Source organism: Callorhinchus milii, unplaced genomic scaffold (genome assembly GCF_018977255.1).
Source record: "Callorhinchus milii isolate IMCB2004 unplaced genomic scaffold, IMCB_Cmil_1.0 Scaffold2, whole genome shotgun sequence".
In the NCBI taxonomy this organism is placed as follows: domain Eukaryota; kingdom Metazoa; phylum Chordata; class Chondrichthyes; order Chimaeriformes; family Callorhinchidae; genus Callorhinchus; species Callorhinchus milii.
In genome coordinates this window covers 37,606,480-37,630,983 of record NW_024704743.1, presented here as the reverse complement: position 1 = coordinate 37,630,983, position 24,504 = coordinate 37,606,480, and the positions used below count along the sequence as shown (strand labels likewise).

The window sequence follows — 24,504 nt, the reverse complement described above, 5'->3', positions numbered from 1 at the left end:
CCCAGCATGTGTTCCGCACCATTCAATACTTTCCTCCCCCACCCCCCCCTGTCCTGTACTGCACTATGCCTCTCTCTCAATGTGCATTTCTCATTAATTACCAGCATTGTTCAGCAGCTCTTCCCAGCAGGAGGTTTCTTGTTGCTCTGTCCTGCTCACTGAGCAATCTCCCATTAACCCTTCAAGCTCCGGAGAGAGTTACCAGCAGCGATGACAGATAAATAATTTTTTGCTATTTGCTACACATTTCTCACACTGCCTACTTATCAATCTAAAACTGCAGCTGGTTAAAAGTAAAGACCAGGGCCTGTGTTTTAATGCAGGGCGTCAACTAATACCATAACCCACAAGAGTGAAACTTAAATGGTTTAAGAATGTTTTTTGAAGCCTGTGATTAAATTAAAGGCTGCTACCCACATTAATTGTATCTTTGCAAATTCAATATAACGTGTTCAGTTGTGAAAATAAATTCCCTCCGCACTTCTAATGAGGATGCCAAGCTGCAGCTCATGTCTGCCACTGTCCAGTCCAACACACCCACTGACAAAAAGTGAATGATAAATAGTCTAGCCAACAGAAAGTTGCATAACACCCTATTTTGGTATCCATTATGAGCACCCTCTGCAGTGCGCTTCAGGCAGATGAGACAGATAAACAATGAGCCAGATCTGAGCTTCAATCTGACACAACATTGCATTCTGTACTGATGTGATAATACTCTTTGCATTTGATATAGTGCCTTATCATGTCTTCAAGATGTCTCAAAGCGCTTCACAGAATATACTGTAAAGTGAATAGACTGTATTTTGTGAGCGAAACACGGCAGTCAATGGCGCATAGCAGTGTCCCACAAACAGTCATGGACTGAGTGACCGATTATTTTTTACCCCTATTATCCCTTGAAAGTGATCTGCCAATTGAACTAACAATCAGCTTCCTACTTACTGCTAGGTAAACAGAGGTGTGTGGAGCAAGGAAACTTGCCTAAGGTTTTGCCCTGCCCAGGAATCGAACCCGGGTCCTCCCGCTTGTGAGGCGAGAGCTCCAACCAATATACTACAGGACTCTATGTGTGTGACTAATACTCAGCGTGGGGTGGGGTGAAATCAATGACAAACTATGTAGTTTTAGCTGGTTAGATTCTGGCAGTACCTCAACGCACATTCTGGGGTCCCAAGCCTTGGCTCTTTTACAACCTGCGCCTAATACTTTCTAGAATTAGGTAAGCAGGATGCGTTCCTCCAGAAATCCATTTCAACAATCTATCTCTGGGATTTCCACATGTAGATGGGATGCATGGAAATCTCAGTTTGGTTTGGATACTCTTAAACATGGTAATGGGTTTCCGCATGTGTCAGACACTCGGCTGAACCCCCCAAAAAATCAGTGTGTGTAACTAACACTCAGTTATGTGTGTTTGTTTGTGTGTGTTTGTATGTGAGTGGGAGGTTGTAGTATGAGCTGTAAACATAAATGCCATCTTCAGAGTCGGCTTATTCCGGGGACTGTGGTTGAGAAGCAGAAGCTTCCCGGAGCTGTTGTTTAGAAGGTGCAACCGTGTGTTTTTATGAAAATAAGAGAAGAGTTAAAAAAACATGCGTTCAGTAGTCTTTACTGTCCTTACCTCAACATGTATGGAATAAACAAAACCCTATAAACATTTCCACACTCTCAGAAATGATTGGGAAACAAGCAAACTGTCAGGCAATACGGTCATGCTGGGGTATTTATACTGTCACTCTTCACTGGTGCCTCGGTGCCGTGTCACTGTTTGATGAGATAATCACTGTTCACAGGGAGCAGATGCTGCTGAATTGAAGCTGCGCTCTCTTCTGTGATGTGGATTTAAAGAGAAAGAGAAAGAAATCCTCTAAATAAATGCAATCCCTTCAAAAGGAAGCGGTGCCTTAATTTTTCTCATAACAGCACCTATCAAACGAAAGTGCCTCATGTTACACGATCTGTAGGCTTGTCAGTGCTGTATCATACAGCGCTTATGCACACACTGTTTAATCCAGCAGATGTTTCCCTATTTACATCAGCTCAAGTCCTGCATCAGGGCTTGAGTTCACAGTGTAAGCTGACAATCCAGTGAGGCCCTGGGGGAGTGCTGCATTGTCAGATGTGTTGTCCAACTGATGAGGTCCTGTCGGAAGGAGTGTAACAAACAAGAGCAATTCTAAGCACCAGCTGGTTCTTTTTAAGAACTGTGGCTTCCATATTAAGACTGAATTTATTTTTTTACATTATTCTGCATAACATTAAAAAAAGTAATTGTTATTTTCTGCTAGGAAATAATATTTTGGGATATATAGGTTGCGGACATGACATGTCAACCAACTGCCAGGGTGATGGAAGACGAACTGGATGGACCTTGGTCTTTTATTGCCTTGCAAATTCTTATGTTCTTGTGTTTTTAATTTGATCACTCAATCCACAACTGTTTATGGGACGCTGTTGGGCGCAACTGGCTGCCGCGTTTCGTCCACAAAATACAGTCAATCCACTTACAGTTTATCCTGTGAAGCACTTTGAGATGTCTCAATGACATGATAAGGCGCTATACCAAATGCAAGGTTACTAGATTTATTATTATTTTCCTAAGACTAGGTGACATTTCAGACGACTGATCTCTATCCTGTGACCTCTGCTTGAAAGTGTAAGATGTGGGGCTGGTGGACGCTGGTGGATTACAGGTGCCCTCCATGCCTGCTAACATTCAGTACTTAGACTCACACATTGCAGAGATACCTGGGTGTGGAACCAGAGGGTAGTCAGCACACACGGAAATCATACCCTAGTATGGTCAGCACCTGCAGGAGCCTTGGAGAAAACAATAATGGATGTCGAAAATATTTAATCTATTCATAAAAATCAATAAAGCACAAAAATCTGGAACACAAACAGCAAAGATTTAGTTTAAATTACTATCAAACCTGGGATAAGTTTTGAAAAAAGAGCTCCTGCAAAGGTGTTTATTAGTAACACTCCAGTGAGTTTTACAATGCTGCTCTGTGTTGGGAGGAGAGGAGTCGCTGTTCAGACTATGTGTTGAATATCGTAAGGTAGTTCATTTAACAACAAGTGTTAATTAACACATAGCAACATTGCATGATTTACCCAGGAGTATGTAATCAAAAAATAATCTTCAGCCATCTTTAGGATATAAGGATTTCTGGGCTGCAACCCTGATACGATAGGTAGAATTAGTTTAAACACAGACAGCCCTTAAAGTATCTACCGCAATTTAAACGACCATGGCACTATTTAGAATGTGAAAGGGAGTTTCTCCCTGCGTCCTGATCAACAATTCCCCAGATAAAAAAATAAACATTCACTTCATGCCTGTTTGTGGAACAAATATATAGTCAATACATTTGACAGTAATTATCTATGAAACACTTTGAGAGTCCTCTTTAAAAAAAAGCCAGCACAGACATGATGGGCTGAATGGCCTTCTGTGCTATAAATTTCTATGGTTCTATGGAGACATTTTGGTGTTCTAGATGCTATATAAAATACAAGAATTATTTCAGAGGTAGAACTATTGCCGCTGTACTTTCATTATTCTAATATTCCTGCAATTAACACTGAAGGATCCAAAGTAAAATTAAATTAATTACAACTACCAGAGTGAATGGAACATATAGGCTCCTGCCTTCTGACACATTAAAGCAGTAATTATTTTTCCATTGTGTAAGCTATAAACTACCATTCTAATAGCCTTATACTAAAATACAGAAATAGACAACGCACTTGTAATTTTAGTATTGAAAGCAAAGATGCAGCACATTTCTTTACAACTGTGCATTCATTATGAGATTTATGCAGAAAATATCATGTTTTTACTGTCATTTCTTCATGTTTATCAGTTAGTGATAACTTTGTTTTGCACTACTTGATCATACAACATTACTACAATAGTAACATAAAAATAATCACCATTGTGTTTCAATTCCCTTTTGATGCAATGTGGCATTAGAGATAAGTAATGAAAGCTAAGTCAAAAACGTCGGACAGTAATGATTTTTCCATGCTCTCCCATCTCTGAGAGTAAATATTTCTGTGGTATAAATGCTGGAAGATCCTGAAATATAGGGTACTTTTTGAAGTTTCCAAACATGGCAGTGGTGGGATTGTTACCTCAGAAGTATAATGGTGATTAGAATAAATGACAAGGGACATTGCGAGTGAGAAGTCCCACATTGAGGGTATAAGATGCATTGTTTCCAAGCCAGAAGCCACTGCGCCAATTGTATCTGCCATTTTTTACACAGAGCGTTGTTTGGACCTGGAATCCCTGCCATGTAAGGTTGTAGAAACCAAGTCCATTGTGGGTTTCAAGAGGGAAGTAGATAAGTACATGAAAGATAGAGACTTGAATGGTTGTGGGGATAGGGCAGTGCGAATGAATGGATCTCTGTTCTGCAAATCAGTGCAGACTCAAATGGGAATGGCCTCCTTTTGTGCTATAAATTTCCATAATTCTATGATTCGCAAGATTTGTCATGATCGTGAAAGCCGGCAAAGAACGTTTTGTTTCCCAGCCTTTTGTTGGATTTTCCAATCTTTGTTTCAATCAAGAAACATTCCAAAAAACAAAATGCTAACCGCATTGGTTTCAAATGAATTTTCAATCCTATTTTAATCACCGTAGCATCTGGATCAGGATGTACTAACTACATATTATCCTGGTTTAGTTGTCCCAGCTGTGTTCCCACTCCACTCCTCCCCCCATGGCTGAATTTCTCTGTGGAAAAACTCACATAAGAAGATCGGTCACTTGAACATGGCAATGAAGGATGGCCAAGCTCCGAGAGCTGTAACCCAGTCAAATCACCATCTTCAAGAAAGGAGAGGATACTATTGTGGAGGGATGTGCTCTGATCCATGCACTGTCTTTGGATGTTACATCATGAGTCACAGTACAGGAAAGACTTTAGTTAATTTATGGAAGTCATTTAATCCTCCACGACTGTTGCTAATTTTAATTTCCTCCTGGGTGGTTATAATTTCCTATGTCACGTATTGTATGTAAATTCAGATTTACTAATTAGTTCCACTCCTCAGAGAGGCACACTCTGAGCTGCCTGGATTCACTCTGAAGTGATGTCAATGAATCATTAGAACAAGCAGGGGCGAGTGGATCAGAATTCAAACCGATTTGGTGTGAGATTGCCGAGCACCCACTTGGTTCATGCCGACTCTGACGCTAACTATTTGACCTGTTCCGATGCCTTACTAAGCTATCTAATGCATCCTTTCGATGTGAAATTTATACTAAACCTCAGCTCCTTGGGACGTCCACCCGACGTGAAAGGCACTATACAAATGTAATCTTGTTCTTGTTGTTGTTAAACCATGCAGTTTCACCGGACCGTGTGCTTTCCCTTTAGCAATTTTAGGAATGGGAAGTAAAGAATTATCAGACTCTGATGGTCGAAGACCAAATTCTGAAACAATCTTATCGCAATGTTACCTTAGAGACCCGGCACGATTGAGAGAAAAAAATTGCTTCAGATTAATCAAGTGAGCCGGTCACAATTGTGCCTGTAACACTTGCAATACTGCAGACGGGGTCAGACTCCAGTCAAATCGAAGTGTGCATTGATTGGAGCAGCGAGCTGCAGACGTTCCTGTGTTTAAGACAGACAGCAGCTCTGACAGACTAACAAGCGTGCAACCACCCCAATGAACTTGGTTGACTGGAACCAAGTAATTTTTTAATTTTACTTTCTCCTCTTCCTGAAGGTGCTGAGCAGCGGGTTGTTAACACCTGGGCCAGGGGGAAATCACAGCAAAGTCAAATCTACCTAACGCAATGTCCAAGCACTTTCCACCAGGAGCCAGTAGATAGTGATTAAAATCGCCATTATCTGACCTGCTTGGTCTTTCCCTATGTCAGAAATGCTGAGGCCAACTGCAACATACTGACAGCTGAGCAAGTGGAGGTTATGTGAGTCTGTGTGACTTGGTCTTTCACTCGGCAACGACTTTTCCAGAAGGATCTTTAATCTGCCGAGTTACTTCATTGTATGTTACAGTGAAATTGCACATTGTACATTATTATACAGTAACACGATATGCAAACAGCAAATGATGTACAGGTTTATACACATACAAGCTTGGCACAAATGTTGTCTAGGCTGTACTCCGATGCACTGCTTGGGGAGAGCTGCATTGCCAGAGATGCGATCCTTCAAGATGTTAAACCAAGGTCGTGTAAGCCTGTTCCAGTGGATGTTAAAGATCTCATGGCACTGTTTGAAAAGAGGAGGGAGTTTCTCTCTGTGTTGTGACCAAAAATCCCACAGATAAAACTGTTCATTCACTTCAAGGATGGTTGTGGGACATTGTTTTTGTGCGTACATTAGCTGCAAATTAGACCTCTATAAAAAAAATGAGTTTGTAGAAATCCGTACATCTTGTCAACTAATTTCATGATCCTCTGATGCCCCAGCGGTGGAGGAGACTGCGAGGATGATTTTCCAAACCCTTTTAGAGTGATTTAGTTTTTTAGAGTGCTCAGGTGACAAAATTGGCCTGGATATGCAAAGTTCAGCTCCTGCCATATTATCAGGCAATAAAGCCCACACAGAGAGAGGCTTGCGCATTTCATCAGTGTCAACTGTGCCATAGTGCTGTCATCTGTTTGCCCAGTTACACACATTGATAACATCTGTGTCCCATTGAAGATCATTTTAGATCTTTAATCTCGAGCACTCAGCGGCCTCAATCCCCTCACTGACAGCGCATCAATTATTCATTGAAATGAAGCAGCTGGACCTGGTCAAACAACATAAAAAAAAGTTGTTGTTTTAATAAGGTCTATTGATAGAGTGTTTGGGAAGAAAAAGCTGATTTTCTGCAAGATGCATTGTGTGTGATTAACACCTAGCCCAGACCCTGAATTATGCACCACTAAATCTAATCTCCATAAATTGAAACTATTTGTTGTATTATTGCCAATCTAGTGCACAGATGCTTTGAGTGATAACCACACACGTCAACAATATTTAAAGGAGCCTCCATAGCCCTGCCCTGTGGAAACGGTTTCCAAAATCTCTTAGCCTTACTCCCCTCCCTGTACCTTCAAATATTTTAAAGCAATCTCGCTTCAACCATGCATTTGGTTCCTGTCTTCTGACTGAACAGTTTCCTACCTGTTCTGGTGGATGTTCAAGATTCCATGATACTATTCAAAAAGAGAAGGGAGTTTCTCCCGGTATCCTGTCCAACAATCCCCTAAATCAAATTGGTCATTTCATGCTTTAAGTGTTTGTGGGCCAACACATTACTGGAACACATTACTGCATGCAAACTGGCTGCCTATAAAATGTAAGTTCATTATACTTTGCAATAAATCCTGTGAAATTCTTTTAAGACAAACTCCCAACTTGAAAGGCAGTACATTGAATGGAAAGATTAATTTCACTATAACCACCAGAAACAGACCACAACACGGCCACGACCACATAAATCAGACTTTCCCTTTGCTCTGGACAGCAGCAATGCTCTAACATCCTTTAATGGACTGGAATCAAAGGCATTTTTATTATGTCAAAACTATCTGTGAAGAGGTTTGAGACACTCATTTCATGTGAAAGGCAAGTTGAAACAGTACTTTTGCTGAAAGCAGCAACTCACGGTACCTGAGTAGGGCAACAGTGTCCAAGAGATGTTTGGGAAATTACCCAGAGAGACCATCATTTTAGCTCAGACAGATCCGATAGAAAGCATCCATGGTTGCACGCCGTGTCAGATCTCTGGTCTGCTATTGCCAGGGGGTTTTGGCGTTTCTGGTAGCTAAGTACTGATTGCTAATAAGTTTTTTCCCGATCGCCTTAAAAACAATTCCCCAAAAGCTCTTGGTTCTTTAAATCTCAAAGCTGTGACTGCACTGAGAAGTTGCTCAAGTGTTAACACTGCCATGTGAGGGATGCAAATAGTGCAGCCCTTGGTGTAATACAGAAGCAGATTCAGATAAAAGCCTCGGGTGTCAAGATTATCATATAGACAACATCTGCTCAAGCTCCTAAGGGAACTCCATATGCCAGGTGCTAACATTGAATTTCACAAAAGAACTAGGTTATTACAAAGAACTATAGTTAATTAAGGCAAACTAGACTTATTTCTTCTTCTATTGGTACCTTTTCCACGTGGTCATTATTCATGCAAAAACCTTAACAGCAAATGTTGGCAGACGATTCAACTACTGGAGTGGGGCAGGGGTTGGGGGTGAAATGGCAATACTGGCAAGATCAATACAGTTCTAAACAAATATCCAGACACATGCACTCCCTCCAGTAGACATGCCTGGATAGGTGGTTTTCAAGAGCAGCAGGAAATGTGCCCTCTTTCCCCAGAGCGACAAACTCTACTTATCTAATTTTGGGAAGTATTAATAATAATAATCCTTGCATTTGATATCGCACCTTATCATGTCTTTGAGACGCATATCTTGTGGGCGAAACCCAGCAGCCAATTGCGCACAGCAGTGTCCAATTTATTATTATTTTTTTGGAGGAATTATTACCCCCGGAAAAGTGATCAACCTATTAACTAACAACTGGGTTCCTACTTACTGCTAGGTAAACAGAGGCGTGTGGAGTAAGGAAACGTGCCCAACATTTTGCCCTGCCCGGGAATTGAACCCAGGTCTCTCGCTTGTGAAGCGAATGCTGTAACCACTGAGCTACAGGACTCCACCTGCAAGTAATTCGGTTGTTGAGAGTCAAGGCTGGGGAATCCGAGAGCATGTATTGGGGATATTGCTGTGTTATTGTTCTGGGTTTACATTCTCGGTCCCATTTGAAATCTCACGTGCCTCTGGTTGTATCTCCTCTTTGAGAGGCTGAAAAGCCTTACCACAATTGCTTTGGTCATTGCAACATGAGAAACTGCCCAGGTCCTAGAAGCAGTGCAGTGGACACCAACAAGAATAATCTCCAGTGTTAGAGGAATGAGCTATGAGCAATAATGAGATCATCTTTTCCTTGGGAAGCAGGCATCCTTGCAGGTTGCACAGGATTTTGAATGGGATTAAGAGACTAAATCCAGACAAAACATTCAAATACACCAGTACAGCAGAACAAGAGCGCCCAGGTCGCAAAGTAGGGAATTAGTAGGTAATTAATGATTGGAACGGAAGTACCAGGAAGGACTAGGATATTGGACTTATTTAAGAAACCGTGTGATGGTGTAATGGGAGGATAATAAAGTGGGTATTCTGGAAAGATGAGATAAATAAGTGAATGGCCATTAGTCAAACTTCTCTTATGATTTCTGCTCACACCCTCCCCATCTCACAGCACTAACACCAATTGAAGGGACCCCACTGTTTGAAATCACCTTTCTCAGCACGCACCATATCTGGTCTTGAATGGCTCAACTGTCCATTTGATTAATATACAGTGTCATTGGGGCAGATTTAGGACATCAAGAATGTAAGTGGGTGGGTAGAGGGGGACAAAATGCAGCATGCGATTCAGGCTTGAGAGAAGACGTATCAGAGGTGACCTTCAATAACAGCCCTCAATAACTCCCTCAATAACAGCCCTCAATAAACCCCTCAAGCACCCCGTCAATCATCCCCTCAATAACAATCTCAATAACAGCCTCAATAACCCCCTCATTAACCCCGAAATAACCCCCTCAAAACCCCCCTCCATAACCCCCCATAACAGTCTCAATAACCCCCTCAATAACAGCCATCCCTCACTAACAGCCCTCATTAAATATTGTTCAACTGCTCTATAATGAGATTACTGGAATCTCACTGAAATTGAAACACCACTCTCTGGACCACAGCTATCTTAGTAATTCAGTGAAATGGCATTAATCGAAAACCTTATGGACAGGTTTTGTATGCGTTATAATATGCACGCATGTTTGAATTAGTAATTTCACTTATGGTTCATTTAAGTCATTATTTTAAAAAGTCATTATGCTTATCAGCAAATTGTTATGAAATGCTTCAAGATATCTTCATATTATGATCGCAATAAAAATGAAAAAATCTAATTAATGCAATAAAAATACAAAATCTTTCTTCAACAATAATTTTTATTGTCACTGGTCTGAATGCTCCAACATCACATTCCACAGGGCACGTTGTGAGCAACTCATTGCCAAACCTAATCAGGAACTGCACTTGAATTCTAGGTGGTCCAATATCAACGAATAAATCATCAAAGTTCGTTCAAGTGGTATGTGCAGATTCCCGGCTGCTTCATTACTGGATTCCACAAGTTAATGCAGTGCCACAATTCTAAAACCCCATCATGAATATTTAAACTTCTGCTGGTAGATGATACTGCAGGGACTCTGAATTATCTAGGCTTATCTTCGGCAACAGGCAATACCCAAATGTTTCAGCCCATGAAGTATTTTTACTTTAATGACTGAAAACTCAAAGCAAATATTTTATTCCTTTCAATCACTTTGCTTATTCAACCCATGCAAGTGGCAAGGATGTCCCCATTGGTGCACTCAACACACACCTGGGAATGGGGAGCGTACCGGATCCAAATCCATCAGACTAGAAAACGTCTGGATAGGTTTCACAACTCTCTTCATGGAACAAACAAACAAATCCACACACACATCAGTTATGTGCTCAGACGATATAATAATCCCTACATTTGATAAAGCACCACACACATTGTCAAGACCTCTCAAGACACTTTGCAGGATATATTATCAAGTGGTATTCATAAAGTAACTGTGTATTTTGTGGGCAAACAAATAGAGGCAAAGAAAACAATGTAAAGACTTATTGGAAACCTATTCCTAACATCTGAACAGCTTTCCCCCCTGAAGAAAGATAGGAATTCCATCAAATAAAATGCATAGATACTAGGTTTTTCCAATTCGTTTGATTTCAACAGGCATCTATATAATAATGATTGTTTTGAAGCTGCCTGTTGAGTTATATCAGTGACAATAAAAAATATTGTTGAAGAACGATTTGCATTTTTACTGCGATCATAATATGAAGATATCTTGAAGCATTTCACACTAATTTGCTGACAAGCGTAATGACTTTTTAAGATAATAACGCAAATGAACCATAAGTGAAATGACTAAATTCAAACATGGTGCGTATTATAGTGCATACAAAGCCTGTTCAAATCAGATTTAAAAAAGTTAAATGTAGGGGTGAGAATACTCGCTCTCTCCATCTAGGTATATTAAACTCTTGTATATGTAAAATACTCCTAGTCTTGTGAGAGAAAATGAAAACTTAAGTGAAGGAATTCTACCTGAGTCTAGATTTATAGGTGTCAAGCCTGGCTCTGTTGCTGTCAGCCTAGTTCTGTTGGTTGTATTCTTGCCTCTTGAGTCAGAATGTTCTGTGTTCAAGCTCCACATTAAGACTTTGAGATCACAATCAAGACCGACCCTCAATGCAGTGTTGTATTATGTTCTCGCAACTCAAAATGTAGAAATCACTATTTTATTCTCAGCTCTCGAAACACAATACAACCAAAACCCCTTCAGTAAGTTCCCACTGCATCTTGATTTCTACTTCCTGATACCCTTAAAGGGTATCCAACATTGTTGGAGGTGCTATCCTTTGGATGAGACGTTAAATTGAGGTTCCACCTGTCTATTCAGGTGGACGTTAAAAATCTTGTTTGAAAAGAATGATAACTATTTGAAAGGAAGAGGGAGTTTCTCCTGGCCAATAATCATCAGATAAAATTGGTCTTTTGCTTCATGGATGTTTGTGGGACATACATTCGCTTATAAAATACACAATTACTACAATTCACAGTAAACATATTTTAAAGCACTTTGGGACATTTCATTGATGTTAAGGTGCTAAATCAAATGCAAGAATTATCATTTACTTTATTTTCTTAGCATTTCAGATCATCCAGAATGTATCTAATTGTTGATTTCAGTCTCAATTTTCTAAAATAGCTTAAAAATTTAGACTGTATTTAAGAATTTGCGAAATTCTGGACGCTCTAAAATGCTTCAAAAAAGTAAATCGAGACCCAGGTGAAATTTCTTCCCCTTAGTCCAGATTCCCACTTCTGTGAAGAACTGCCAATTCTGGGCTTTGCAATCCTAATAATAAACATAATCCTTGATTTGATATAGCATCTTCAAGACATCTCAAAAGCTCTTCACAGAATACATTGTAAAGTGAATTGACTGTATATTTTGTGGGCAAAACACGGCAGCCAATTGCACACAGCAGTGTCCCCACAAACAGTCGTGGCATGGGTAACTAAATTATTACTTTTTTAAAGTAATTATTACCCCCAAAAAAGCGATCCACCAATCGACTAACAACCAGGTTCCTACTTACTGCTAGGTAAACAGAGACGTGTGGAGTAAGGAAACTTGCCCAACATTTTGCCTGCCAGGAATCAAACCCAGGTCTTTCACTTGCAAGGCAAATGCTCTAACCACTGAGCTACAAGATTCCACTTCAGAAGGGAACCCATATCAGCAATGGGAAACAGAGCAGATGAGCTCTATCTTGGACGTCAATCAGAGCTGGGAACGTCCTTCAGTGAGTCAGGTACACAGCACCAGTTAGCCAGTATTTTATGGAACATTTCTGGCTAAGGTACCCCCAGACCAGCATTCTGGAAGTGAAATAGTCGATCTGCTTTATTCCCAGACGCCTGCTGACAAGTCTTACAGCTGACATAAGCTGAAAGGCTCACTGGATGTTTATTTGAACACAAATTGCTAGATAGTTGGGAGCAATAATTTACATTGAAAGTAGTCCCCGTTGCCACACTTACCTACTCCTTTAAAGTCAGATTTCATAGCAATGCAGAGCGGTGCCATGCTTTGGTCTAAGAAAAGCATTTAGGCAGAAAGCTTCAACAAATTCAGTTAGTGATAACTTCTCCGCTGGAGGAGCTTATCAACTGCATTGGTTTTGCACAGCAAGGCATGTGTTACTATTGATAACCAATAACCCCCCAAGCATGCTTATTCCATGTCAATTCTCAGGACAGTTTCTTATGTTGGATAACTACAGTGTTCCCGAACAGCTCAATTGTGAAACAATTATGCAATATAACTTTTTTTTGGTTAGCCAAGTGTCTGACACATTTGGAAACCCATCAATATGCTTAAGAATATCCAAAACCAAGCTGAGAATTCCATGAATGGAAATTCCAGACAAGCTTTCCCGCTGTTTGTCCAGCTAGGACTACCCTACCCGTTGGGGCTCTGGTTTGCAGGATTAACAGGAGCTGAGTGGATGATTTCCTGAAATACATTTTAATATTGTAAAAGGACCTAGCCGGCTGTAAAAACATGATGCTATTTAACATAGCCCTGTGCTGAAAGCAGCCATACATCAGCGGAGATAATGGCCATTATCAGATTGCAGAGATTAATGCTTAGTCTCATATAGACTGGAAGTCTATTGTCTGCTTTGCTTAAAACATGAAGAGAAAGCAGTACACCTAACTTAAAATTGTGGAGTGAATCAAAACCTCTCCATTTTGTCTGGCTCATACTAATTTATGGCACAGAGCTACTGTTCATCTGGAAGGATAGTAATAATAATAATAATCCTCATATCTGATATAGCGCCTCACCACATTGTTGAGTCGTCTCAAAGAATACACTGCAAATCACAGCAGCTAGTTGTGCACAGCAGTGTCCCACAAATAGTCATGGATTGTGTGACCGAATTATAATAATTAATTTTTTTGAAAGGATTATTACCCCTGGAAAAGCGATCCGCCAATTGACTAACAACAGGGTTCCTGCCTACTGCTAGTTAAACAGAGGGGTGTGGAGTAAGGAAACTTGCCTAAGGTTTTGCCTGGCCGGGAATTGAACTTATGTCCTCTCATTTGTAAGGCGAGAGCTCGAACCAAGGATGAGGATATCGAAGTTGTTCTGTTTGTTACTAAATTTACCAAGCTCTGGACAAAGTTGTCTTGTGAAAAGTTCCTCCTTGGTCTAGATTTACTCTATTTCTGTGGCATTTTGGAGCATCCAGACTTTGGCAAATGGTTGAATTTGGGATTTTTTTCTTGAAGAACTTACAGAAAATCAGCTTCAACGTTAAGGTTGTATTTAAATAGTTGCCAAATTCCCAAAGTAATAATAACATACATGTACACGAATTGTATAACATACACGTACACAATTTGCACAGGAATATCTCAAACATTTATGACGTCTCTATTGGGATTGTTTGCCAGGACAATCCTCCATAACTAGAGTAAATTTAGATCTGGGTGGAATTTCTTCCCATCGTACTAATTAATACATCAAATCAGTTAAGAGACAACACAATTTCCAGTCAATTGCGAAAGTCTGGTTGTGAGTTTGAATCCTTGCTCCTCTTTCTCCTATCTCTCCCCTCCGCACCCCCCCACCCCCCAACTCCAACTGCCGCCATGATGATTGAGAAAATCTCTCCCTAAATTTATTTACGGTAACTTCAAAATTCCAGTTAATAATTCTCAAGCACAAATTTTCCATAATTAAGCTCTCTGAGACGCGACCCCCATGTGGAAGGCGCTGTTTATAACAACCACTGGTATTTATATGGTGTCCTTCACACAGGGTATTGTCCCAGAGTGCTTGAGAGTGGAGGAGCACAACACCAAGCTGGGGGTAAGGTGACCGTTGGCATGGTCGAAGAGAAAGGTCTTCAGGCACGATCTGAAAATGGGTTAGGAGGGGCAAGGCAGAGGGATAGAGGAAGAATGTTCCAGAGTTTCAGGCGTAGTGGCTGAAAGCACGATACAGTATTTGTTATATGTTTCATTCATGATGTTTTAAAAGTAATGAAGTCATTAAATACCCCAAATATTAAATAAACACATTGATTTAAATGAAAACTAACTTCTTACGAGTTTCTTTTAAGAACATAATCTATGATTTTTTGATACATTATAGTTGGGGGGGAACTGTGCAATCAGAAAAGGCAGCAAAAGTCTTACACCGACAGCTTGATAGTCTGATGACTGGAAAATAAAGATAAATACAATGGAGATAAATTATCAGTGCTGATCGATGCAAGATACTTCATGTAGGAAGAATAAGAAACACATGTACTCTAGAGATGGATAGTACTTGCCAAGGGGGAAGCTGATGGAGATCTAAAATTTATGGTTGTTAGTTGACTCATTATTCATTGTGTCAAAACAGCGTGAGCCAGCAATAAACAGGCAAACTGGATGCTGGGCTACAGTGCCAAAGTAGTTGAGTTCAGATTCCCTGAAATCAAACTGTATGGTGTACTTATCAAGTCACACCTAAAGAATTGCATACAGTTCTGGTCACCAAAACATAAAGGGCTTGCCCCAAGTCAGAAAGGCATTGAAGAGGAGAACAACAAGAATGATCCCCAATGGTAGAGGAATGAGCTATGAACAATGATTAGACAAGCGAGGGCTCTTCCTTCTTGAAAGCAGAAGTCTCAGAGGGGATCTTATAGCATTCCAGAGTCCTTGGATAGGCTTACAAAGCGCAATTCCACAACAGACACCAGGAATTATCTTATTTACCAAGAGGGTAATTAACGACTGGAACACGTTGCCAGGACCTGGGATTGATTTAAAAAAACAGCATGATGCTATGTTAGGAAGACAGCAAGGTGGGTATTCTGTAAGGATGAGATCAGAGAACTCTTGCTCCCAACAGCAAGAGTGAGGCTATTCAAGGGAGAAACTGGCACTAAAATAAATATACATGGCTGATCTATTCAGAATGATTGAGAGTGGAGAAAGAAGTTTACATGGGAAGTGATAGTTCACAGACTCTGAAATGAAGTATATCTTGTAAAGTCCTTAATGACATTTAATGACTGAAGGCAGCAGGTTAATAATAATAAACCTTGTATTTAAGACATCTCAAATATGTGATAAGGTGCTATATTAAAGAGCTTCACAGAATATATTGTAAAGTGAATTGACTATATTTTGTGGGCGAAACGCAGCAGCCAATTGCACACAGCAATATGAAAATTAAAATTAAAATCTCAAAGTTAAAATCAAAGTGGTCATTCACTTTAAGGTTGTTTGTGAGACATTGCTGTGCACTAAAATCCTGTGAAGCACTTTAAAAAGGCACCCCAACTTGATAGGCACTATATCAAATGTAAGAAGTAGTAGTAGAGGTAATTTGACTGAGAATAAAAATCAGGCTCAGGAATTTAAGAGCGAGAGGTGAGGATTTCTTCTTATCTTATTAAACTCACTGATTAATGGCTTTTCATGACCTCACAGACAACTGATCCATCACTTTATAAATAACTCTTGGCAGAGAGGAAGCATTGCTAATTATATACCTGATCGCTACCTGGAACCCTTTGAAATATTCTATTAAGTAATATCATGTCCCAGATGGGGTCTTTTTAAATAATTGACTATATTCAAAAGGACCTGGGATACTGCACAAAACACATACTCTTGGATATCCCACATTATACAATTCCTTTTCTTTGATGTTGTGCATTATAGAATTCCATGCTTCTTGAAGCGTTTAATTAAAAACTATCATTCTTTCAGATTCTGCAGCACATCAAAGTGAGGCCAGAGACATCCACTGTCAACAAACTCATCGGGTTCATCTGAAAAAACATATTTCACCAGCGATAGTCACCCTCCAGGGTTTAAATAATGTTACTTACTAACCAGCTAATTTAAGACTGTAAAGTATTGTAGAGAAATAATTAGTATTCTCTAATCTATGCCAATACCCTTCTCGCTAGCTACAGTACAAATAAAATTACTTCTAACACAACTCATGCTTTTCAGCAAATAGGTCAGTTTCAAAGGATCTTCTATTTTAAGTTGGTGACCTGGAGTAAACTATAGGGAGCAAACCTGGAGTAAACTACAGTGTAATTTATCACAAGGGCACTTTTCATCAGTGCTATATAACAAGCATTGTAACATGCTTCATGTCTCCCATTCTTTTCAAAGAACTAGCCCCAAGCAGGAGAAGTACAGTAGAACCGTATTATAATGCATCTCATAACATACTGTTACTTATAACTGTGGGATGTGGACCCAGATATTTACTTCTGAAACAATCCAAATTATAGGCAGAAGGCCATACCGGTGCCCCACACACTAGACAATAGCTCACTTCAGGGCCATCAGATCACCACCAATGTCCTGCATGTTGAAGTTATTGGTGGCAACCTGACATTGCTTGCAACCCAACGACCTGGAAGTCAACTATTTTTTAGAATAGGAAACTACACTCATACTCAGTGAATACAAAAGCACCGACCAGGGATTGTGCCCAATTATAATACTGTTTGGGAATTTATGAACCTGACCACCATGCTACAACAAGGCTCTACTGTACTGTTACCATTGGCAGATCTGGCTGGACCTTCAAATCTTACTGCTCCGCCCTCGCTTCCGCTAAATTGTCGTTCTACTTCAAGACAATCTTGGATGCCAAGCACAACCCCAGGCTCCTCTTCTCCATCACCAACTGGCTCCTTCGACCACCCTCTCACACCTCACCCATCCTCACTTCAAATGCCAACTGCGAAGCGATGCTGGACTTCCTCAAATCCAAAGTCGAGGGAATCCGCTCAGCTGCCTCTGCCACTGCAACTCTCTCCCCATCTCCCACTCTCATCCTCATTCAGCAGCAGATTTTGTGCATATCATGGTCAAGAATGTCACGGATAGAATCTTTCCCATTTTGAACACCCAGCGATTCCAGCAACACTTCAAACACTCTCCAGGTCAGGTATAATGCTGATACAGAATGAACCTTCCTGTATTCTGGCCTAATAATGTGTTCTGCTCTAACAATAACATGCATCAGCATGAAATCGTCCACTTCCTACACTAGCCATACAGTGACCTCTATGCAAGACTGAAAGTGAAAGACTGCTGAATTAAGAACAAGTATTATGCTGTGATCCAATTTGCACTAGGAACTAGATTAAAACGATTTATATTCATTGGTTAGAGGAACCTTGCACAGAAAAGTTCCCTGCAAGAATAATAATAACTTTGTACCTTGTAGATAATCAATTTTATACTTTTAAACTCATTTTCCTATTTGCAGTCACTGAACTTCTGCTGTAATGTTCTCACACAGGATCAATCACATTAAAGTGATTCTATAAGGATTTTGTGACCAATGTATACAGTGAAGAGCAAAGTGGATAAAACAAGGGTCTCCTCATTGGCGTAAGTTTACTCTATGGCCGCAGTGTGAACTTCGGTTTTTATTTTAACAATTTGCTTGAAATAAAGCTAAAATAATAACAATAATAAACTTTGCATTTGGTATAGTGCCTTATCACGTCATTGAGACATCTCAAAGCACTTCACAGAATATACTGTAAAGTGAATTGACTGTATATTTTGTGGGTGAAACGCGGCAGCCAATCGTGTACAGCAGGGTGAAAATTAAATTAAAATCTCAAAGTGAAAATCAAAGTGTATTATTAGCAGTAGACACAACCCATAAAGCAATGACTTGATTACATTGCCAAACTTATCACCATGGGGGTCTAATCGTGCCTGGTGATTAACATTGGGATCCTCTTAATTGTTTCAATGGGAAATCCCATTATAAATGTACGACAAAAAGATTGTCAGTGTAGTGATCAATGAAAGTTGGACCTTTTTTAATAAACAGTGTAAAGCAGCATCTTGCGATATTTACTCAGTGATCCTGCCCCTTGAACGGAGACATACAAAGCCTGAAGCTACCTTGAAATTTGGTGTGACTGGTCCTAATTTACTTAATCACTCAGAGAAACGGTAAGGAATTAAGATACAGCGAAATTATGTCCTCTGGAAGCGGAATCCAGAACAAGGGGGTATAATCTTAAAATTAGAGCTGAATTTAGGAGTGAAATTAGAAGGCAGTTTTTCACTCAAACGGTAGTGGAAATCTGGAACTCTCTCCCCCATAAGGCTGTGGATGCTGGATCCAATTCACATCTTCAAGACTGAGGTGGATAGATATTTTTTAGGTCAGGGTATTAATAGATACGGGGCAAGGGTGGGTAATTGGAGTTGAGGTACAGATCAGCCATGATCTGATAGAATGGCGGAACAGGCTCGAGGGGCTAAATAACCTACTCCTGTTTCTATACAAGGATGGTTCTGAAATGGGTTGAAGGACCTTCTTCATCCAAATCTCTCTTGTGATCTTGTAAAATAGAAAAGTAAACCCTCAGAGAAGAATTCTACCATTATTTGTTTTTTAAAGATGCAGATTTTTTAAAAAAAGCATTTTTTTAAATGTTTCTATGTATGTGTGTACCAATTAAAAATAAACCTTAGGTGAAAAAAATCCACTGATCTCAAATGCCTTCTTTAAAAATTAATATTTAAAATATTGCCTTTTGCTTTATCTCAAGGCATGGAGAACAGGAAGACCTTTAAATTATATTGGAACAGCGGTGTAGGGAATTGATGCTGTCAGTTAATTTAAAGGGGAAAAGTGTTCGTTCCGCAGAATCGACGGCCCTCCATGTGACAAGCAAAGAACTGAGTGTTATACTGAAGTACCTGTTTAGTAATTCACTGCAATTGGGTCTATTACTGTTAGGATTACATTGATTATTTGGCAGGGATACATCTAGCACATGCTTTCAGCTGTCTTTGAGAAATCACAGCTGAGCACAGCAGCTATACCAAGCACGATTGTGCACAATTGAGAAGCAGCAAGACAGCTTTAGAACTGGCCTCATTATTTCTTTTCACGGCTGTCAAGATTATTAGAGATGATGGCAGACAACAGCAGTCTGAAGGCCCATAGCTCATGTGAACAAATCATGGATGTGAGTCCACACCAGACCAACAGAAATTTTCATACATATATGGAACTCTTCACTTTGGTTTGGATACTCTTAAGCATGGTGATGGGTTTCTCTGTATGGCTGACACCTGGTTGACAAAACAAACCTAATGAATGGGAGAATACCCCCCTTGTCTCTAAATTTCAGCTGAATTTCTCAGTACATTGATGGAGGCTAAAACTCAGCTCAACCCAATTGGAGAGGATATAAACAACACTTGTTCCCACTAATTGGGTGAATTCATTATCAAGCTTGGGGGTGCAAAATGCAAATTATTACACCACGTATCACTATTTTCAATTTATTGTGACGTACAACCATCTACAGCAGATGTTTTATACCTGACAGGGATTAATTTGTGAGTTCTGCTCACCACGTGTAAATACGTGTAAAGAGGGAATTATAGTTGCCCCTAATTGTATAATTAATGATGCTGTAACCCATTTCATTGCTTGTTAAATTGCATAATTATGGGAGGCTGTAATTCCTTCTGTACAAATGTGTTCACAGATGATTAGCACAAGTCTCCAACAGGATGCTACATATTCAGCATGCACACGTTCTGGGTTTGACAACCATTTGTGTCATTTAAAATTTAACTGCTATGAACCCCTTTTGCTGTGAATACAAAGCACATAAAACTTAAAACTGGAAGCTTATAATATTGTGCAATGTCTATTGTGCAGTGAATATATCCCAAGATGCAACCACCTAATTGCACGCCCTGTTCAGACTTTGGGCAAATGCTTAGATCGCCACATTTTTCAGTTCATTTAGTTTTTAATCAACGGTAGCAGTACCAGCAGGCTGGTTAAGTCTCAGACACATTACTGTGATGGGAAGCGAGTTATGTGGGGAAGGGAAGAATGGTCGGGATATCAGTGCACGCACAGTGCTGGGAGTTTGACAGTATGACAAAGGACCTCAAGCACCTCTATACTGTCCCAGATCTGAGGCATCCCTTTCTGGTGATTCTGGGGCAGTTGAAGAGCCACCAATTGAGTCTATTTATAGCAACAAATGGGAGCTGAATTTTCAGCACATTGTATTTCCTTCTGCTGTTATAAATCAGGCAGCAGAGGCTGTCAAGTGGGTTGAAAGCAGAGTTCTGCGCAATAATTTGGGGGTCAATAGCAGCAGAGGAGGCTTAGCCCCCAAATCCACCTACAGCTCAGCTCTATAAGGGGGAGCTGGGTGAGGGAAGCCCTGAGCTCCAACCAGTCTTCCGAGCAGCCCCAGCCAACAGCACCCACGCGGGGGCCCCCTCTTGCCTCTCTCCCAAATCATTAGTGGGGCTCTCCCACTTGTGGTCCAGGAGGCTGCTCGGCAGGGCGTCCTCACCTTTGATTGACTGATGGACCTGTCAATCAAGCCAACAGCTCACCTGTCTTGAAGGGGACCGATTCTTTAACTGCATTTTATTGCCTCCCAAGAATATTTTCACCTCTCTCTCTCTATATATATATTTACTGTATAAAAAATCAATCGATTTAAAGTGAATTAAGAATCTTTCTTTCCTCCTGTCAGCAGTCCACTCAGCACAGTGCAAAATGAGTTTGGTTGTATTGAAATGCGCTCATTAATCTCTTCCGTGATGTGATAGTCTGAGGGAATCAAGACCCCATGTCAGGAAATTCTTATTTGAAAGGAATAATTTCTTTTATTCAAACAAAGAGCTCCCTATTCAAGTATTGAAAACGGCTGCTGTGAGCAAATGTTGCTTTAAGTATAAGATTCATATCCAGGTTTTACACAATGTTCACATTGAAAAAGATTATTACGGACTCAGAGCCCCAGTTCCCATCTTTCACTATGAACTAGCCCCTTTGACTGCTCTGAACGTTACTGAAGTTGGGCTGCCTTCCACCTACTTCATAGCGTATAGCAGCATTTTACAGAACGGGGTCAGCACCAAAGAAATGACAACACAATACTTTGGAAAATCTTGTACTTTCATACATTATCTGCACAGCTGCTGTGGGACATTGCTGTGCGCAAATTGGCTGCCACGTTCACCCACAAAACACACAGTTACTCTGCAGTAAATCCTGTGAAGAGTTTTGGGACGTCCTCCCGAGGTGAAAAACACTGTACAAATGTAAAGATTAGTATAATTATTATCACGTGAATCATCTGACTTTCACTCTTTTTCATCCAGCATTTGTTTCACCATTAGTTGAATGAATAGCCAAAAATATAGGTTTGCTGCAAGTAGCATTCCAACACTTACCACTTAGTCTGGATTGTGACAGGTGTGACAGATTGTGCCAGCAACAGAAACCTGCCAGAAACATGTAAGCCTATAATATTTAAAGAATGTTATCTTTAACTTTACACGTATAAAGAGTAAGATAGCTACCTGGAGACCAGCAATGCTGCCACTTTGTGACACACTTTGTATTGTTACAAAAATTGATAAATATATGGTGCTGCACATTATGCCACACGTTATTTTTCATGAAATGAAAACATTTCTAGCAATTGATCCTCACCGTTGCTTGGGAGTCCTGGTTTAGCTGGGATTTGAGAGGTCATTACTGTGCTGGGTTTAATCTTACCTTCAGTTTGCGATCGTGATCTCCGCTGCAGAGGGAATTTACAGAGACTTTAAATGTTTTCCAGGCTGGATTTAGATTGTTCATGACGACCTGTGGAAACAAGAAGATCAGACATTCTGTAACAAAACTTTAATACTCGTGTTTGCCAAGCTAGTTGATTCATTAGTAATTGAAGATTACTCCAGCTCATCTCTCTAGGCTAAATGCAAGGATGAGTGCATATTGTCTGCAGCAATGCACATTCAACTGCTAGCGAAAACCTGGCAGCTTTACACCCATGGTAACAGAGGTCAGTTTAAAGCCATCTCGGATTTTTATTCAGCTCATCTTTGATTCAATCTTAGCTCTGCATTACCAATTATACTTCATACAATTTGAATAAAGAACTCAATTCATCATCATCAAAGTCATAGGGTGGGGGAGTCAAAATCCACCTGGGTCCAGATGTGTACTATTTTAATAATATAATAATAATCTTTACATTTAATATAGCGCCCTATCATGTCATTGAGACATCTCAAAGCGCTTCACAGAATGTACTGCAAAGTGAATTAACTGTATATTTTGTGGTCGAAAAGCGGCAGCCAATTGCGGACAGCAGTGTCCCACAAACAGTCGTGGATTGAGTGACAATGTATGTGTGTGTGTATGTATGTATGTATGTATTTATTTATTTATGGGGAGGGATTATTACTGCTGGAAAATGCTCACCCAATTGACGAACAACTAAGTTCCAACTTATTACTAGGTAAACAGGCGTGCAGAGTAAGGAAGCTTGCCTAAGGTTTCGCCTTGCCTGGGAATTGAACCCAAATCCTCTCACTTGCGAGGCAAGTGCTCTAACCAATATGCTGCAGGACTGCACAAATTTTCTCAGCATTTCAGCAGTGTGCAGAATTTAATCTTAAATGTTTTAAAGGGCTTTAGGAAATAGGTTTCAAAATAAGATTAAATTTAAAAATAATCATCCTTGCATTTGATATAGTGCCTATCATGTCAGGAGGAGGTCTCCAAAGACTTCACGGGATTCACTGTAAAGGGTAGTGACTGCGTATTTGGTTGGCAAATGTGTCCAGACAATTTGAGCACAGCAATGTCCCACAAACAGATTTGAAGTGCATCTCAAATTTTATTTGGGAAATCGTTAGCCAGAATACTGCGAGAAACTCCCTCCTCTGCCTACCTGCTTTGAAATGCTATGAAAATAGGGCAAGTTTAGACCCAGATGAAATTTTTGCCACATGACCCTCCGTGGGACTTGAACATGGTCTTCAATCAATAGCATCGTGTGCCAAATGGCCTTTCTCATTACTATTGTTTCACAGTATAAGAAGTGCAAGTGTGACTATTGAAATAAAAAATCAATCAGAAATTCCAGTACCTCTGTTCTGTGAACAAGTTGCTGCGTCCCATCATCATTCAACCTGAAGATTTCCAGAAATGGGTCGGATTTGCTGAAAAAGTCCTAAAAATGGAATTTCACTTAGTTAGACATTTGCGCAGCTGGCAAATGCAGTTACAATAAATGCATTGTGTGCAATAATTGAAATGCAGGAAAGCTTTCACAAATATTATCAGATCCCATGGATTTGAAATTGTGCCTTATCATGTCAGCAAGACATCTCAAAGCACTTATGTACCCGATCAAATAAAACCCATCACTGCTTGTCAAACGGTGCAAATCCTGCCAAATTGTGTGATTAAACAGTGTAAGACGGATACCTATTGCGGCCCACAATAGAAGCCCTCTATCCTCACCACCACCACCACCAAACTGGCAAATAACCATCAGAACATAAGAAATGATAGATGAAAAAAGATCAAAGTCTATCTAGTTTGCCTTCCACCTTCCTGGAGGTCATATGTACATGTCCCTATATACTATATCCCATAATGTTATTTCCTAAAAAAGAAGATCTAATCTGTGTTTGAAGGAATCAACACTTTTTGCTTCAACCGTCTCCCTAGGGAGCCTGTTCCACAGGTTTACTATTCACTCACTGAAATAGTGTTCCCGTAGACACATCCTGAATTTACCCCCCTTCAATCGCAGGCCGTATTCTGTTTTTATTATTCTGGACTAGTTGAAACAGAAGGTTAAGTAAACATAAAAACAATTCATATCAATCATAGCCCTTTGAGATATCCTTCCAACGTGAA

General features: G+C 40.1%; 1 protein-coding gene across 1 annotated transcript in view; it reads right to left on the bottom strand.

Moving 5' to 3' along the window:
- cpne4b (copine IVb) overlaps positions 1-24,504 on the bottom strand; it is a 157,687-nt gene that overhangs the window by 22,388 nt on the left and 110,795 nt on the right. The window contains exons 7-8 of the mRNA XM_042332411.1: positions 23,726-23,809; positions 22,345-22,434 (exon numbers count right to left, since the gene is read on the bottom strand). Coding sequence (XP_042188345.1) covers positions 22,345-22,434; positions 23,726-23,809 — 174 coding nt within the window. The remainder of the gene's footprint in view (positions 1-22,344; positions 22,435-23,725; positions 23,810-24,504) is intronic.